This window comes from Hemitrygon akajei, chromosome 6 (assembly GCF_048418815.1).
Source record: "Hemitrygon akajei chromosome 6, sHemAka1.3, whole genome shotgun sequence".
NCBI lineage: Eukaryota > Metazoa > Chordata > Chondrichthyes > Myliobatiformes > Dasyatidae > Hemitrygon > Hemitrygon akajei.
In genome coordinates this window covers 110,229,045-110,243,088 of record NC_133129.1, presented here as the reverse complement: position 1 = coordinate 110,243,088, position 14,044 = coordinate 110,229,045, and the positions used below count along the sequence as shown (strand labels likewise).

The window sequence follows — 14,044 nt, the reverse complement described above, 5'->3', positions numbered from 1 at the left end:
CAGTTCCAGCCTTAAATATATGCACCGCAGTCTGTGGCAAAGCATTCCAGAGATTCACTACTCTCTGGCTAAAAAATGCTCTTCCTTATTTCTGTTCTAAAGAGTTTCCCCTCCATTCTGAGGCTGAGTCCTCTAATTGTGGACACCACCACCACAGGAAAACATCCTCTCCACATCCACCCTATCTAGACCTTTCAACACTGGGTAGGTTTCAATGAGATCCCCCCACATTGTTCTAATTTCCAGTGAGTACAGGCCCAAAGCTGCCAAACGCTCCTCATATGTTAACCCCTTCATTCCTGGAATCATCCTTGTGAACATCCTCTGGACTCTCTCCAATGATAACACATCCTTTCTGAGATATTGGGCTGAAAACTGTTGACAATACTCCAAGTGTGACATGACTGGTGCCTTATAAAGGCTCAGCATTATCTCCTTGCTTTTATATTCTATTCCCCGTCAAATAAATGCCAATGTTGTATTTCCTTTCCCTACCACAAAGTTAACCTGTAAATTAACCTTCTAGGAGTCTTGCATGAGGACTCCTAAGTCCCTCTGCACCTCTGATGTTTGAACTTTCTCCCCATTTAGATAACAGTCCGCACTATTGTTCCTTCTACCAAAATGCATTATATATTTCCCAACACTGTATTCCATCTGCCACTTTTTTTACCCATCTTCCAACTTGTCTAAGTCCTGCTGCAATTGCATTGCTTCCTCAGCACCACCTAAACCTTCACCGATCTCCATATCATCCATAAACTTAATTCCATTATCTAAATCATTGAAAAATAATGTGAAAAGCAGCGGTCCCAATACTGAGCCCTGAGGAACACCACTCATCACTAACAACCAGAAAAGACCACCATAATTCCCATCCACCGTCTCCTGTCAGCTATTCCTCTATCCATGCCAGTATATTTCCTGTAACACCATTGTTGCAGCTCATATGTGGCACCTTATCAAATCCCTTCTGTGAATTCAAGTAAATGACCTCCACTGCCTCTCCTTTGTCCATGCTACTTGTTACTTCCTTAAAGAACTCTTAACGGGTTTCTCAAGTAAGATTTCCCTTTACAGAAACCATGCTGACTTTGACTTATTTTATCATTAAGTCTCCAAGTACTACAAAATCTTATCTTTAATAATGCATTCAGACACTTTCCCAACCGCTGAGGTTAGGCTAACTGGCACATAATATCTTTTTTTTTGCCTTCCTCCCTACTTAAAGAATGGAGTGACATTTGGAACCTTCCATTCATCCGGGACGATGCCAGAATCAAGTGATTCTTGAAAGATCATAACCAATGCAACCATTATCTCTTCACCAGCCTCTCTCAGAACTCTGGGATGTAATCCATCTGCCCCAGGTGACTTATCCACCTTAAGACCTTTCAGTTTGCCGAGAACTTTTTGCTTTGTAATAGCAATGGCTCTCACTCCTGCTCCCTGACACTCACAGACCTCTGGCACACCACTAGTGTCTTCCATAGTGAAGACTGATACAAAGTACCCATTAAGTTCATCTGCTATTTCTTTGCCCATTATTACTATCTCACCAGCATCATTTTCCAGTGGTCCAGTATCAACTCTCACATCTCTTTTACTCTTTATAGAGCTGAAAAATCTTCTGGTATCCAGCTTTATATTATTGGCTACTTTGCCCTCATATTTAATCTTTATTCTTCTCAGACATCCCACCTTGCAAAAACTCGTTTCAGGGACATAGCACCATCAATTTGCAGAAGACTCCCAGGAGAGGTGGGATGTCTACAATAGAGTAGCTCTTCAGCAGCTAGCCAGCTAGTTTAAATAACGTTAGCTATTCATTCTCTCTCTCTCTCTCTCTCTCTCTCTCTCTCTCTCTCTCTCTCTCTCTCTCTCTCTCTCTCTCTCTCTCTCTCTCTCTCTCTCTCAAACAAAAAATCGATTTCTGGGATATTGTATATAATTTGCAGGCTACTATCAATATGCAGGAGACTCCTGGAACTTCTGGGAGAGGCGGGATGTCTGATTCTTCCTGTAGCATTTTTAGTTGCCTTTTGTTGGATTTTAAAAGCTTCCCAATCATCCAACTTCCCACTCACTTTTGCTACCTTATATGCCCTTTCCCAGGCTTTTATGCAGTCCTTAACTTCCCTTGTCAGCCATGGTTGCCTATCCCTGCTATTTGAGAACAACCTCTTCTATGGGACAGATCTACCCTGCACCTTGTGAATTATTCCCAGAAACTTCAGCCATCTCTGCTCTGCCGTCATCCCTGCTAGTGTCCTCCTCCGATCCACCTGGGCAAGCTCCTTTCTCATGCCTCTGTAATTCCCTTTATTCCTTTGCGATTCTGATACATGTGAGTTATGCTTCTCCCTCTCAAATTGCAGTATGAATTCAATCATATTATGATCACTGCCTCCTAAGTGTTCCTTTACATTAAGCTACCTTGTAAAATCTGGCTTATTACACTACACATAATCTAAGGTAGCGTTTTCCCAAGTAGGCTCAAGCACAAGCTGCTGTAAAAAGCCATCTTGTAGGCATTCAACAAATTCCTTCTGTCGTGATTCAACACCAACCTGATTGACTCAATCCCCTTGCATATTGAAGTCCCCACTACAATTGTGGCATTAGCCTTATTACATGTGTTTTCCAGCTCCCTTTGCAATCTCAATCGCACATTTTGGCTACTGTTTGGAGGCATTCCCATAATGGTTTTTCCACCCTTGCAGTTTCTTAACTCCACCCACAAAGATTCAACATTCTCTGATCCTGTGTCATCTCTTTCTAAAGATGTAATTCCTTCTCTTGCCAACAGAGTGCCAACCACTGACTATGCCTACTGCCTGACCTTTTGATACAAAGTATATCCTTTGATGTTAAACACCTTTCAGCCACGACTCAGTGATGCCAACAACATCAAACTAACCAATCTCTAATTGTGCCACAAGTTCATCTACCTTATTCCAAATGCCTTGCGGGTTATTTACTGGTGTCAAGATCTTATTCTTCTAATGTTTTACCTCAGGACTGCAAAAATACAATGTTCACTGTTTTGGGAGAGCTGCAGCCATGTGGTATAACAGAATCTGAGACTTGTCTAAAGTCAGTGGTACTGACTGCTCGTGGATCTCAAACAGTAAGTGAATATCACCTTGCATTCTCATAGATTGGTGATTTTGAGAAAGATGGACCATAATATGTAAAATGGCATATTTAGTAAGTTTTGCTTTTTTGTCCCACAGATTATCTCCACTAACCCCAGTGGCAGTGTTTTTGTCAATGGAATCTTAACTCTGTTGCCTGCAACCACTGGTAAGCATTAGTGGGGCGCTGAAAGAAATTAACATTTGTGTAAAAATTATAACTGGAGAATAGAACTAAAAATCAATAAATCGTTGGATCTGATCGTAATTTTGAGGAGGAACTGTCTGTGAGGATTGTCAAAGTGCCAACCATTCTCAAGTTTGATAGCAATGAATGGAACCTCACTCTTTAAGAAATAGGGAGGTGGGAGAAGAGAGAAAACACAAGGAAATGACTTGGAAATGCTAACAGGACACTGAGAAAATAAGACTGGACAAAATCAGTACTTGATGTATTAGTGGACCTAAAGGTGAATATTTCCCAGCGTTGGATGAAATTTATCCCAGGCTGCTGTAGGAGACAAGAAAAGAGACTGTTGGCATTTTAATTCGGATTTTTAAATCCTCACTGACCACATGTGAGTTTTCTGATAAATGAGGAACAAGCTCAAAGAAGGGCAGTAGGAACACCCTGGTAATTACTGACATGTGAGCCTAACATTAGTGGTAGGGAGGGTACTGGATAAAATGCTGAAGGAGAGGATTAATTATCGCTTGGAATGACAGGTCTAACCAGAGATGGACAAAATAACTGTGTCAAGGGTAAATCCAACTGAATTGTTTGAGCAACTAACAACATGTATGTATTAATGACGGCTGTGCAGTGGATGTGGCTCACGTGGATTTCAGTCAGGCCTTCCAGGTGAGAGTAAGCATTCGGCATGGACTAGAAGGGCCAAGATGGCCTGTTTCCCTGCTGTAATTGTTATATGTTATATGGTTTTAGAATATAAAAGCAAGGAGTAATGCTGAGCCTTTATAAGACACTAGTCAGGCAACATGGAGTATTGTCAACAGTTTTCAGCCCCATATCTCAGAAAGGATGTGTTGTCATTGGAGAGAGTCCAGAGGAGGTTCATGAGGATGATTGCAGAAACGAAGGGGTTAACATTTGAGGAGCACTTGGCAGCTTTGGGCCTGTACTCACTGGAATGGAGAAGAATGGGGGGGTTTCATAGGAACTACTGAATTTTGAAAGGACTAGATAGAGTGGATGTGGAGAGGATGTTTCCTGTGGTGGGGGTATTCAGACTAGAGGGCACAGCCTCAATATTGAGAGCGGGGGGCCCTTTAGAACAGAGTTAAGGATTTTTTTAACCAGAGAGTAGTAAATCTGTGGAATGCCCCGCCACAGACTGCGGTGGAGGCCAAGTCCATGCGTATTGTGGCGAGCATTTGGTCCATGATGACAGATGAGGAAGCTCCTTAACTCAACAACCGTTTTATTGTGATTAACACAAAACAGACCGGGCACCATGACAGTGAACCCAACCAGTCTCATACAGACCGGGGAGGTGACCCGGTTACCGGTTACAGTGAAGGTGACCCACAAATACACAAGCGAATAACTGTATAACTCAAACTAAAATGTAACAATAAATGACCTGGAACTTCCCACCATAATCCCACAAATACATGTTAACTCAAGAACAATAAACAGTGCTGGTCATCAGAAATGCAGGGCCAGGCTGTCGACTACGCCTCTTGCTACCCCCCCCCCCCCCACCCCCCAGAGCGTCACATAGACCCTACCTGAGTGGTCAGCAGTACTCGACAACCCCAGAGTACATAACAAAATTCAAAAGTCCCAGTAGACTTTGACGTTTCTGCCTAGGGCATTGGGACGGTTGCTGTAGACTCCTCAAGGGACCTTGTTTGTGTGAGGCAAGAGAAGAGTCAGGGCACACAGGTGTAACTTCCTTCCTTCAACCTCATTGGAGTTACTGGTGGCAAGTGCTGACATGGTGCCAGCCAGTCTCGATGCCTTCTGCCGCTCAGACAACCGCACTCAATATTCCACATGTGGTCGAGCACCTGTCCCAGCCCCTTCCAGCAGCTTCCAAACCTGGGGGAATGGTCCTTAATTCAGGGAGGGGTAGTAGACCAAAACTGGAGCCCCCACCATGTAATGCTGCATTGGAACCCTGACCGGCGGCCCAATCCCTTCTGTGACTTGCAAATGTCGCAGTGGTGCACAAACAGCTCCATATCCTGCCTGTACCCAGGCCAGTAGACACATTCGTGCAGCATGCCCAACATCTTTGCCAACTGCGAGACGGCCGGCTCCCACCAACCCATCACCGACCGTGGCAAAGAGCCCCCGGGGGACCGCCAGCTGCTGGAGGTGAGTGCTTTGGTCTCTGGGTCCAGGGCAGAGACCTCTGTCCACTCCGACCGGCCGGCATCCCATATTCAGCCATACCCTCACCCGGGCCAGCACAGGATTGCTCACCTGTTCGCTGTGCAGCAGCAGGTCCATGATGGGGAGGTGGTCACCGGCTATCCCCTGAAGGGCCGTCACCGACGCTTGCTCCTGATTCAGCGGTGTTGCGTTGGGCCACTGCCGGGTGTGCTGCACCGCCACGGGCCTCGTGCTCCACCGTGTTTTTTTTTAACCAACTGTGATGAGCCTCCACGACCTCCCTCCAGGTCTCCTCGTCATGAGCCCGGTATGGAGGAGGCATGCAGCTCAGTCCCTCGTCTTATTCCCTGGGTCTTAAGGCACTCTATCCAACGTTGTAGCATTTTTTTTTATTGTGATAAACAGACCGGGCACCCTGACCCGGAGAAGGAACCCAACCAATATCATACAGACCATCACACACCTCGGTTACAGTCAGGGTGACTCACAAATACAGAAGCAAATAACTGTATAACCCGAGCTGAAATGTAACAATAAATGAAGTGGAACTTCCCACCATTATCCCACAAAAGCATGGTAACACAAGAACAATAAACAGTACTGGTCATTAGAAGTGCAGGGGAAGGCTGTTGAACCCAACCACCAGAGCATCACAGCATATTTAAGGTGGAAGTTGATAGTTTCCTGATTGGTCAGGGCATCAAAGGATATGACAAGAAGGCAGGGGTATGGGGTTGAGTGAAATCTGGGATCAGCCATGGCGGACCAGACTGGATGGGCTGAATGACCTAATTCTGCTCCTGTGTCTTATGGTCTTGTATTGTTGAAATTACAAAGAAGGCACAGCAGTGGCTGTACATCATTTGGAGTTTGAGAAGATTTGTTATGTCACCAAAGACATTTGCAAATATTTAAAGATGTATGGTGGAGAGCATTCTAATTGGTTGCATCACCATTTGGTATGGAGTAGCCATGGCACAGGATCAGAAAAAGCTGCAAAATGTTGGAAACTCAGCCAACTCCATCATGGGCACTAGCCTCCCAGGCCTCCAGGACATCTTCAAAGGGTGATGCCTTAAAAGGGGGTCACCTATCCTTAAGGACCCCCATCATCCAGGACAGGCCCTCTTCTCTTTGCTACCATCAAAAAAGAGGTACAAGAGCCTGAAAACATTGACATGACATTTTCGGAAGTTTGTTCCCCTTCGCCATCAGGTTTCTGAATGGATGATGAACTCAGTATTTTTCCTCTCTTTTTACAGTACTTAGTTAATTTATTATATAGCAATCTATCATTTTTATTCTCGTATTACATTGTTCTGAGATGGTATGATGTAAATGAATACCCACTGGTTGCCATGGATCTGCTGGTTTGAAAAGCCTCTTCTCTGCTCTACATCTCTGTGACTTAAGGACTTGTGCCATTGTGCTGACAGTTTGAGCTTGACTTAAAATAGTTAAATTATGTGAAATTCATATATCCAATGTGCATACTACACAAAAGGACGCTAAACCTGTCCAGGCAGATGTGCTGTAAAAAGGAACTTATTATTATTATTTAGTAATAGCTTTTAATTTAAGCTCAAAATTAGTTTAATTTTGTTTAGAAGTACTTAGTTCCAATCATCCTGATATTTATTTCTGATCCTCAGTCTATAATTTCCCTCCTGTTTTCACAGCCAATATCACAATATTCAAACCTTCAAATTTCTACATTATTCTTCACACTCCCTTCGGTCTGCAGCTTCGGATTCAGCTGGTGCCCCTGATGCAAGTCTACATAAGTCTGGATGCTTTCTTCAAGGGCCGGATGTGTGGTCAGTTACAATCTCCTTGTACCTTTACTATACTGTACTGGCTACTGGTGCTTCATTTTCAGTAATCATCAAACACTGTAAAATTTACTTTTTATGTTCTTAGGTCTTTGTGGAAACTTCAACAACATACTTAACGATGAATTTAAAGTAGCTAGTGGTCTTGTGGAAGGAACAGCTGCAGCCTTTGCAAACACATGGAAGACCAAAGCCAGCTGCCCTGACAAAAAAGATATTCATGAAAATCCATGTTCCCTCAGTGTTGAAAACGGTAAGCTGATACAACATACAAGTGAACTGAAAATCTTGCTACAATAGTGCAACCATCATGATTGAACCTGGTCAAGGTGAAAATGACATGGATATCAAGGCTAACAATGTGGCAAGTGTTGAATATGTAGTCATTCATGGCAGGAAAGAACATAATCACATTAAGTTTTTACATGTATGAAATTGATATTGATTAAGAAAGATTCTAAAATTCAAATATTCATAGTGCATTTATTATCAAAGTATGTATGCAGTATACAACCCTGAGGTTTGTCTTCCCATACACAGCCATGAAATAAGGAAACACCATGGAACCCATTCAAAGAAATCAGCAAACAGCCAATACAAAAAATAAAACAAGTTGTGTGAATGGCAAAAAAAATGAGCAAGAAACACACATCAAACATCAAACCACAGAGTCATTGAAACAGTCCAGGAATGTTCTGTTCAATTTAGCACTGTGTCATTCATTGACTACAGGCTGCAGAGCCAGTCCTCCCAGATCAAATTTGCACAAAATAGCAATAAAAAAGGAGTAACCAGAAACACATATAACATGAGCTGCAGAGTCCGATCCTCAAGCAACATTGATTAAACCTTGCCCAAGACCCAAGACTCTGGCAGCAGCAAGTGAGAAGGAAAGAGACCAGTTAAATGAAAGCACGTTCCTCTGGCAAAGGTGTTAGAGAAAGAGAGAGACCAGGCAGATGGTCACCCGCTCATCATCTTCTCTCGTCCTTGTTGATTTCAATCTTGCTCAACACTTTAATCAGTGATATTGGTGAGAAATGGAATTGAACATGGATTTGCACCCTGTGTCTAGGCTTCCTAGCCTCTAGGTCAGACATTCCACTCCAGACCTCCTTGGAGACATCAAAGTGCCAAATTGCCCAATCAGTCCATCACAGGTTCCAATTGGTATGCAGCCTAACAATAGAATCATATTTGAAAGAAGAAGTAAAAGTAATAGTTCTGTGAACTGTGAAGGACATCACTGTTGGTTGCATTATTTGCTGGTGTCATCATCCACTGAGCAAGAAGTATAGACAATAGACAATAGACAATAGGTGCAGAAGTAGACCATTCGACCCTTCGAGCCTGCACCGCCATTCTGAGATCATGGCTGATCATCTACTATCAATACCCGGTTCCTGCCTTGTCCCCATATCCCTTGATTCCCCTATCCATAAGATACCTATCTAGCTCCTTCTTGAAAGCATCCAGAGAATTGGCCTCCACTACCTTCCGAGGCAGTGCATTCCAGACCCCCACAACTCTCTGGGAGAAGAAGTTTTTCCTTAACTCTGTCCTAAATGACCTACCCCTTATTCTCAAACCATGCCCTCTGGTACTGTACTCTCCCAGCATCTGGAACATATTTCCTGCCTCTATCTTGTCCAATTCCTTAATAATCTTATATGTTTCAATCAGATCCCCTCTCAATCTCCTTAATTCCAGTGTGTACAAGCCCAGTCTCTCTAACCTCTCTGCGTAAGACAGTCCAGACATCCCAGGAATTAACCTCATGAATCTACGCTGCACTTCCTCTACAGCCAGGATGTCCTTCCTTAACCCTGGAGACCAAAACTGTACACAATACTCCAGGTGTGGTCTCACCAGGGCTCTGTACAAATGCAAGAGGATTTCCTTGCTCCTTGCTGTGGTGTACCGAGTAAATCCTGAAGCAGACGGCCTTCTCACTGAGATCTTTTCTTCCATTCTGAAATAATTCCCTCAAATCCCCACATATGCCATTCACAACAAAAATTAATCTATACATCTGCTGAATAAAATGAGTTTTTCAGAGTACTAACCTTGTGAATCACAAGACACCAAAATTTCCCAAATCAGAGATTCCTGGCATAGGAAGAATTGGATTCATTATAATAGAGCATTATAATAGAGTTGGATTCATTATAATAGAATTGGATTCATTATAATAGAGCATTAACCACATTTAATGGGTTCTGATCATCACTGTGTCTAATGAGTCATACCTACTTCCAATGATAAAATGCTTTCATTTTAATGCAATCCACTGATGCCCCATGATAGAAAACTGCAAGACTATCTCTTTGATTTTTTTATTTTCTCTTAATCCTGGTACATGACATCAACATGGCAGCAATGTCTACCTTGGCAGATGATTTTAAAAATCATATAAATAAAATCCAATGGAATAAAGGAAATTACAATGGCATGAGAGAGAAACTGGCCGAAGTTGAATGGAAAGGGACATTTGCAGGAAGGACAGCAGTGCAGCAATGGCTGGAGTTTCTGCAAAAAATGAGGGAAGTGCAAGACAGATGTATTATAACTCGGAGTCCTGCCATGTGCAGAAGTTCGCTGATGACACGGCCATAGTGGGTTGTGTCAGGAATGGACAGGAGGAGGAGTATAGGAAACTGATACAGGACTTTGTGACATGGTGCAACTCAAACTACCTGCGTCTCAATGTCACCAAGACCAAGGAGATGGTGGTGGACTTTAGGAGATCTAGGCCTCATATGGAGCCAGTGATCATTAATGGAGAATGTGTGGAGCAGGTTAAGACCTACAAGTATCTGGGAGTACAGTTGGACGAGAAGCTAGACTGGACTGCCAACACAGATGCCTTGTGCAGGAAGGCACAGAGTCGACTGTACTTCCTTAGAAGGTTGGCGTCATTCAATGTCTGCAGTGAGATGCTGAAGATGTTCTATAGGTCAGTTGTTGAGAGCGCCCTCTTCTTTGTGGTGGCGTGTTGGGGAGGAAGCATTAAGAAGAAGGACGCCTCACGTCTTAATAAGCTGATAAGGAAGGCGGGCTCTGTCGTGGGCAAAGTACTGGAGAGTTTAACATCGGTAGCTGAGCGAAGGGCGCTGAGTAGGCTACGGTCAATTATGGAAAACCCTGAACATCCTCTACATAGCACCATCCAGAGACAGAGAAGCAGTTTCAGCGACAGGTTACTGTCGATGCAATGCTCCTCAGACAGGATGAAGAGGTCAATACTCCCCAATGCCATTAGGCTTTACAATTCAACTGCCAGGACTTAAGAACTTTTTTTTAAAGCTATTATTAATGCTTTTTGAGTTAGTGATTTAGATGCATATCATATTATTACTGAGTTAAGTATTGTATGTAATGAGTTTTTGCTACAACAAGTGTATGGGACATTGGAAAAAATGTTGAATTTCCCCATGGGGATGAATAAAGTATCTATCTATCTATCTATCTATCTATCTATCTATCTATCTATTCCAAATAAGAAGAAATTTTCAAAGAGAAGAAGGACACTACCCTGGCTGACAAGTGAAGTCAGAGCCAAAGTAAAAGCAAAAGAGAGAGCATACAAGGAACCCAAAGCTTGTGGGAAGATAGAGGATTGGGGAGCTTTTAAAAACTTGCAGAAGGAAACTAAGAAGGCCATTCAGAAGGAAAAGATGTATTATGAGAAGAAGCTGGTGACTAATATCAAAGAAGATACTAAAAGCGTTTTTTAAACATATAAAGGGTAAAAGAGAGTTGAGGGTAGATATAGGACTAATACAAAATGAAGCTGGAGATATGGTAATGAGAGATGCAGAGATGGCAGAGGAACTGAATGCGTATTTTGCATCAGTCTTCACAGTGGAAGACTTCTGCAGTATATGGGGCATTCAAGAGTGTAGGGAAGTGAAGTTTGTGCAGTGGAAATTGCGACTGAGAAGGTGCTCAGGAAGCTTAATGGTCTGAGGGTGGATAAATATCCTAGACCTGATTGAATGCACCCTTGGGTTCTGAAGCAAGTAGCTGGAGAGATTGTGGAGGCATAAACAATGATCTTTCAAGAATCGATAGATTCTGGCATTTTACTGGATGACCAGAAAATTGCAAATGTTACTCCGCTACTTAAGAAGGGTAGGAGGCAGCAGAAAGGAAATAAGAGACTTGTTAGCCTGACATCAGTGGTTGGGAAGTTGTTGGAATCAATTGTTAGGGATGAGATTGTAGAATACCTGGAGGCACATGACAAGATAGACCAAAGCCAGCATGGTTTTCTGAAAGGAAAATCCTGCCTGACAATCCTACTGGAATTCTTTGAGGAAATTACAAGCAGGGTAGACAAAGGAGATGCAGTAGACGTGGTGTACTTGGATTTTCAGAAGGCCTGTGACAAGGTGTCGCACATGAGGCTGCTTAGCAAAATAAGAGCCCATGGAATTACAGGGAAGTTACTAGCATGGGTGGAGCATTGGCTGCTTGGCAGAATACAGAGAGTGGGAATAAAGGGATCCTATTCTAGCTGACTGCTGGTTACCACTGAAGTTCCATAGGGGTCAGTGTTGGGACCACTGCTTTTTATGATGTAGGTCAATGATTTGGGCTATGGTATTAATGGATTTATGGCTAAATTTGCCGATGATACAAAGATAGGTGGAAGAGAGGGTAGTGTTTAAGAAGCAGAGAGCCTGCAGAGAGACTTAGATAGTTTAGAGGACTGGGCAAAGAAGTGGCAAATGAAATAAAATGTTGGAAAGTGTATGGTCATGCCCGTGGGTGAAAGAAATAAATGGGCAGACTATTATTTAGATGAGGAGGGAATTCAAATTGCAGAGATGCAAAGGGACTTCAGAGTCCTTGTGCAAGATACCCTAAAGGTTAACCTCTAGGTTCAGTCGGTTGTCAAGAAGGCTAATGCAATATTGGCATTCATTTCTTGAGATATAGAATATAAGAGCAGGGATGTGATGTTGATGCTCTATAATGCACTTGTGAGACCACATTTTGAATATTGTGTACAGTTTGGGCTCCTTATTTTAGAAAGGATATACTGACATTGGAGAGGGTTCAGAGAAGATTCACAGGAATGAAAGGGTTACCATATGAGGAACATCTGGCAGCTCCTGGGCTGTATTCCATGGAGTTCAGGAGAATGAGGAGGGATCTCATAGAAACATTGTGAATGTTAAAAGGCCTGAACAGATTAGATATGGCAAAGTTATTTCTCATGGTAATGGATTCTAGGACAAGAGGGCACCACTTCAGGATTGAAGGACGTCCTTTTAGAACTGAGATACAGACTTTAGTCAGAGGGTGTAAGTCTGTGGAATTTGTTGCCACAAGCAGCTGTGGAGGCCAAGTCATTGGGTGTATTTAAGGTAGAGATAGATAGGTTCTTGATTAGTCAGGGCATCAAAGGGTATGGGGTTGAAGTAGGGGAGTGGGAATGACTGGAAGAATTGGATCAGCTCATGATTGAATGACGATGCAGCCTTGATGGGCCAAGTGGCCTACTTCTGCTCCTATATCATATGGTCTTATGTTTCAGTCAGAGTCATTCATGAGTGATTAATAATGTTCTGATATCTGTCTTCAAAAGAATGCACCAGTGGGTAGTCTAACAGAAGGCTTCATAAGTCTGCTGCAATTTGTCTATTCTTAAGATTGGAAAGATAAACACATTATCATTCACACACTTGATTTCTGCACTACAAATTTGAAAGAACAGCTTGTGAAGGTGATATTTCTAATGCAAATTAATCAGTTATTAAATTGCTTTCATTAAAAAAAAATTCTTGTTTTTAAATAGAAAAATATGCCAAACATTGGTGTGGGCTGCTGTTGGCTGATGACTCCCCATTTGCCCTGTGCCATTCTGAGATTGACCCCAACATCTACTATCAGGTATCAAGCTGCAATTGTTTTAATTCTTTTGGTGTAATGGATAAAACCACATCAGCTACATCAAGGTAAAGCCCCAACTCATCTTAAGGTGGGCAGTGGCATGATAGCATAGTGGTTTGCATAATGCTTTACAGTACAGCTGACCTGTTTGTATGTTCTCCATGTGTCCACGTTGGTTTCCTTTGGATGCTCTGAGTTTCTCCCACAGTCCATGATATAATGTTTGAAAGGTTAATTGGTCATTGTAAGATGTCCCATGATTAGGGAGGATTAAATCCGTGGATTGCTGGGCAGAGTGGCTCGAAGGGCAGAAGTCCTATTCTGTGTTTTGTCTCAATAAATAAATAAATAGATCTCCTTCACTTTATTTTATAAAGTTTAGTTGGGTAGGGCAATGCAGGACTGAGACCCAGTGACAAAAAAGAATTGGAAAAATATTTCCCAGTCAAGCAATATGCAACCTTGAAGGAACCAATCAATTGGACTGACTTATCCTGGATGATATCAACATTTTTGTCTGTGGTGGAACTGGATGTATTGAGGCAAGGATTCTAAGATACTCCAGCCTGTGCCTGGATGGTGAAATTATTTTGGAGAGGGGAGATGTCAGGGGATATTGACGGCCTCTATAGATAACCAAGCTCTGATTTGGCCTTGATGGCAGAGTTCTTATAAAACTGGGCATTTTAAGTGTCTAGTCACTGGCCCAATTATTTCTTGTTACTTATCAGCTGTTAGAATATTGTCCAGGCATGCAGGAGTTGTGAATTGAACTGAACATTGTGCAATCAAAGTCAAAATGAATTTATTAT

General features: G+C 42.6%; 1 protein-coding gene across 1 annotated transcript in view; it reads left to right on the top strand.

The window, feature by feature from the left end:
• LOC140729829 (uncharacterized) overlaps positions 1 to 14,044 on the top strand; it is a 239,444-nt gene that overhangs the window by 29,645 nt on the left and 195,755 nt on the right. The window contains exons 11-15 of the mRNA XM_073050042.1: positions 3,020 to 3,130; positions 3,237 to 3,306; positions 7,179 to 7,316; positions 7,420 to 7,584; positions 13,138 to 13,232. Coding sequence (XP_072906143.1) covers positions 3,020 to 3,130; positions 3,237 to 3,306; positions 7,179 to 7,316; positions 7,420 to 7,584; positions 13,138 to 13,232 — 579 coding nt within the window. The remainder of the gene's footprint in view (positions 1 to 3,019; positions 3,131 to 3,236; positions 3,307 to 7,178; positions 7,317 to 7,419; positions 7,585 to 13,137; positions 13,233 to 14,044) is intronic.